This window comes from Chaetura pelagica, unplaced genomic scaffold (genome assembly GCF_000747805.2).
Source record: "Chaetura pelagica isolate M959 unplaced genomic scaffold, ChaPel_1.0 scaffold387, whole genome shotgun sequence".
NCBI lineage: Eukaryota > Metazoa > Chordata > Aves > Apodiformes > Apodidae > Chaetura > Chaetura pelagica.
Window position 1 is genome coordinate 376,779 of NW_009954101.1, and position 5,195 is coordinate 381,973.

Genomic DNA, 5,195 nt, shown 5'->3' on the forward strand with positions numbered 1-5,195 from the left:
CAGGGAGGTTGGAACTTGATGATCTTTAAGGTCCCTTCCAACCTGAACCATTCTTTTTCTATGATTCTAATCATAACTGTGTGTCGACACGTGTTTAACATGGATTCTTTTAAATGTCATAAATTGTGGTATGGTACAGTATCAAATAGCTGTATAAAGTGCAAAATGTACCACATTATGAGAGTACAGTGATTTTACACAGTCGTCCTGTTGTTATTAAGTCAGTTCCCCAACATCAGCAATGAGGATTACATGGTGTAGGTGAGCTGTTAAGGCTTTCAGCACTGTGTTCATCAGACTGGCTTTAAGCAGGGTTAGATAGCCCAGGTATTAAAATGGCAACAGTCAAGTATCTTTCAAAAGAAGAGGGTTCTTGGAGGGCTCGCCTTGGAAAGAGGGTGGAAAGCACTGCAGGCTTTAGTGACTCTTCTTTGGCTTGAGTCGCATGCAATGCAGTATGTCTTCTGCAAGGTGGTGCAAATATCAGTAGAAAGATAATCCATTCATTTCAGGTACCAAGAAAAGGGAATCTTAAAGCATGCAGTGTTAGAGTTCAGACATGTTTCCGTGCTACTGATTCTGATCAGGAGCAGTCATGCTGTGTTTGTAGGGTAGATCTGTTATTCCACTGTATAATGCAGATCTGACTCATGCTGTTACTTAATGTATGGATCCTGTTCAGATGGCTTCTGGCTCGTTTGGGATGTCTCTGCTAAGCATAACCCTTAGTGAACCTGATGTGAATGCACTGCTAGGAAATACCTCAACCACAGCTGAAAAATACTAGCCTTGTGATAGTATTGAGGTTACTGAGAAACTCCATTGCATGTGTAATTTTTCTAATTCCTGGTAAAGATGCCCTAACGTGAACATCCCAGATGGTACAGCTCTTCTTTGAAACTTTGGCAACAGGACACAATGATTTACCTTTTGATTCCAGCCCGTGTGAGTTGCAGGAGAAGAGTAAGACATCACTCAGACAGATGTGATCTAGTAGTTAGTTCACTGAGTTCTAATCAGTAAATTTAGCTATGTAAAATATTCAATATATACTGATGAACTGGTGGTCAATAATCTACTATTGACTACAATTACAAGTTAGTATGGGACACAAAGATTATTGTGTAAGCTTACTATATGTATCTTAAATGCTAAATGCATGCAAAAAAAAAGTCACTGACCGACTCATTGATGTCTGATGTCAGGTAAGGGATGTCTCAGCCTTGAGGGGTAACATAGGGAGGCTTCCATACAAAGGGACATCAACACCATGCAGCCAGATGCTGGGAGAAAGTTCAGTGGACCCTGATGGCTGCATTTTTTTATAGTGTAAAGGGCTTGATTTGTAACAGGATTTTCTACTGCCAGTGCAGTTGCAGCGATGTATCAGCCCAGTCTGTAGACAAACCTGTTTCTTGGCTTGGGGCTGATTTCTCACCGACAGCCTCACACAATGGGATTAACTTGGGTTAGGTGTAATTGCAAAGTTAAAGTTAGTTGGAACAGGAGGAGTGCCTCCTTCACCATGTGTCACAGAGATCTGCCCCAAGAGAGACAAGGCTCCAGAGGAAAAGGTAGAAAAGGACCCTCTTGAGGATTTTCTTGGCCTTGCCAGTGCCCTGGCACAGCAGTCATCCTGCTTTTGCTGGAGTTCTCTATGTGATTTTACAGACATATGCAAATGCATGTGTACACAATTACCTAACAGTTATGGCATTTTTTCATTAAAATGGGCCTTATAAAGTAAGAGTGCATGCATTAGAGGGATATGCAAGTGTATGTAGACATTCTAATTATGAAATTAAAGTTGGGCATTTTTACCACTTTTGAGCACTGGCCAGCTGCATACAAAACTTTAATTAACTCTCTTAATAAAACAAACTGGAAATGTTCAAATATTTAAAATATAATACCTGGAAAAAGGCTTGTGAGGGGGAAAAAAATAAATTAATTTTAAAAGAATGCTTTTCTCTAGAAGCATCCAAGCTAAACTGTTTAGTACAGGGTTTTAATCATGGCTGTAAAAAACAACCAAACCTCTTCCAAATCTGAATTATCTATGTGATTCACTTTTGGCTTTTCCTGATTTGGTGTTTTTATGCACTATATATTGATTTTGATCAGCTGTAGCATGCTGGATTAATCTTACTTGTATTTTTAATACAGTATGCTGATTGCCTCCCAACTGGAACCAGCGTATGCCAGGACAGTTTACCCATGCTTTGATGAACCTGCCATGAAGGCCACGTTTAGTATCAGAGTTGTCCATGACCCAAGCTATGTGGCTCTTTCCAACATGCCTGCTATTGGTAGGTAAACCATAAGTAGACATATATTTTTTTCCACCCCTAAATTACTTTTTTAAAATGGTGTAATTTATCTGAACAGCCTGTGTCACCTAATACAACAGTGTTCTGTTGTCCATGTGCTAATGCCTGAAAAATGTACAGAAAATCTCTGAACTTAAACATTTTGAGGAAGTTATTAATAATTGATGTCTCTGACAGCAACAATTCCCTAGTTTTGTCAGCTGCTCTCCTCTGGTTGCTGGAGGCTGCATAGGGTTTCATTCCTGGCATTTGCTGATTAGTCAGTGTGTCTGTCTTATCGCATGCATCTCCTTCAAACAAAACAGCAGCCTCAGTGTATAAAGCCTGTAATTGTGGTATTGAGGGATTCCTTTCATTCTAAGTAGATTTTAAGACATACTTACAACATTAAAAAAATTGTTTTACCAGGCAGAGATGCTATAGCTTCCTGCGTACTTACAAAATAAGAATGAGAGGACTGTGAGGCTCTAGAGATGCTCCTTCTGTCTGCTGCTGGGATCTCATGTGGGTGCACGTCGGGCATAAGTTTCCAAATGTATTCTGTAAATGAGTGTTTGTACAGAAATCTGTTAGATTTCCTGCCTCCTTCTAACTGTTTTTTTTTTTTTGTTTGTTTGTTTTTTCTGGAGTTCATTGCCATTAATCTTTATTTTTCATGTAGATAATTTTCAGCCATAAAATGGAAGTTTTACTAGATTTGCATGGAAGCTAAATAACTAGAAATTATAATAGATGGGATCTCTGAGAATTGCTTGAAGCATTTCCTTTCCTGACAATCTTGTCCATGTCTCCCTTATTTAGAAGGAAAGTATCTGATTAAGTATTTCGTAACTCGTGGGCACACATGACCTATACTTGAATTATAATAGATGCTTCATTTTAGAGATATGCAGCATGATATAAATTGTCCACAGTTTGTCTACATCCTAAAGCTGCTGCAGTTTGGTATCCTTCCGAGACTTCAGTTAGGAAGCTCAAGAGTGGCTTTTTGGTATTTGCGTGGAAGACTCTGATACGTGGCAGTAGCAATGAGTCTGGTTGATTGCTTTCTACTAGAAACATGTGAAGACAGTGCAAAAATGAAGCATATTGAATAGAGGTGTAAAAAACATGCAGAAAACACAAAATTCCTTGTTATGGAAGAACAATGGTTTGAATATTTCTTTGATATTTTTTCTAGATGTATCTGCAATGAAGGATGAAAATGGAAGCCTATGGACTGTTACTACATTTAACACTTCACTGAAAATGTCAACTTACTTGACTGCTTTTGTGGTTTGTGACTTTGATTATGTCACCAGAACTGAGTGGGGAAACGAGGTAAATACAAGGCTACAAAACACATTATAGCAGTTTAGAAAAGAAGGTGGCTTTATGGTGCATCATGTGATTTAGAAATTATCACAGACATAAACTGTGCTTTCTATTCCAAAACTATTTGCAAAACTGCTAGCATTTCTCCTGCAGATATTTCTGCAGAAAGCTTTCTTTCCTTTAGGATGATCAGTTATTGTCCTGTCCTGGTAATTTCATATAATTCCACAAATAGATATGGGCTCTGTATGTTAAATCTTCAGAGGCAGCTACTCTGCAGAAAGTGCTAGTCATAATTCAGGGTCTTCTAATCTTTTTATCTCTCTTAGTTGGAAAAAATAACCATTTCCACTCATGTGACAAACCACTGAAGTTCAGTGCTTGTTCTTCAAGGCCCTTTGAGGAGCAGTGTCATGCTTTCAGTAGGAGCAATGCTCTATTGTTTTTGTTTCTTGTTATCATACTCTGATTTGATTGGTAATAAATTAATTTCCTGAAGTTGAGTCTGTTTTGCCCGTGATGGTAGTGGGTGAGTGATCTCTCCCTGTCCCTATCTTGACATATGAACCTTGTCATCATATTTTCTCTACCCTGTTCAGCTGAGGAGAGGAGTGATAGAGCAGCTTTGGTGGGCACCTGGTGGCAACCCACCCCAGTGTCATACCTGCCATCCCCTGTATAGAACATGTCGGATGCTTATGGCTCTGACTGTGGTGTCTTTTTCGAAGTTTGATATGTACTGACAGGAGTCAGTAAAGCAAAACATTTGAAGGAGCATTTTTCAAAGGGAAGAGTCACCACCCATGTTCCATGAGATAGAGGGAAGAGGGTATTTTTTATTTCAGACAGAGATCCTCAATTTCTGCCTCCGCAGTATTTCTGTGAGGATGTTAATTGTATCTGTTTTGTAATTTCTGGTATGTAATTTACTACCTGAAACTCCAGTATAATAACTCGGAGTTCATACCAGGATTAAGATTTTAAGTCTGCCCATTGTGTTTAGGTTTTACAAAATGAAGTCACCTGGTCTTTGAATCTCCTCTGAAATCTCGGCTGAAAAGAGGGACTCAGGTGCTGAAGATATTCTGCTAACTGATTATTCTTTACATTTTCCCTTGTAAATTGAATCCTGGTGCTTCCCAACTGTGCTCTTAGTTTTTGGCTCTCCAGGACCTTGGAGACTACATAATGCATGTAGTTGCAAGAAATGTGGGGGGGTTGAGCTCTTAGTACCTGGGTGGGGCTCACATCCAGAGTTATGTGATGGAGACATGAACCTTTTCTCAGTCTGCTCCATCACCTTGGGCAAGTGGTTGCCCTCTTCAGCAGCATGACAAGGCAAATGGGCACAGGAGGGGAAGGTTTTGCTTGGTGCTTCTCACTCTGTTGCTCAGAATTATGGATGTCATGTGCTCAAATGTAATCTGCTCTCCCAGCAGCAATAGGAACCAGTTGTTTGTTTCGGGCTGCGAGAATGTTTAGGAGGAGAGAAATTGTATGTTCGGCAGCAAATACTCTCTGAACACCCGTTTCTCCCTCTTCAGGGAAAGA

General features: G+C 39.7%; 1 protein-coding gene across 1 annotated transcript in view; it reads left to right on the plus strand.

Moving 5' to 3' along the window:
• LOC104392922 (aminopeptidase Q) overlaps positions 1-5,195 on the plus strand; it is a gene marked incomplete at its 5' end in the record, with an annotated part of 30,060 nt that overhangs the window by 546 nt on the left and 24,319 nt on the right. The window contains 3 exons of the mRNA XM_010002360.1: positions 879-985; positions 2,167-2,309; positions 3,511-3,650. Of these exons, the coding sequence (XP_010000662.1) occupies positions 879-985; positions 2,167-2,309; positions 3,511-3,650 (390 nt within the window). The remainder of the gene's footprint in view (positions 1-878; positions 986-2,166; positions 2,310-3,510; positions 3,651-5,195) is intronic.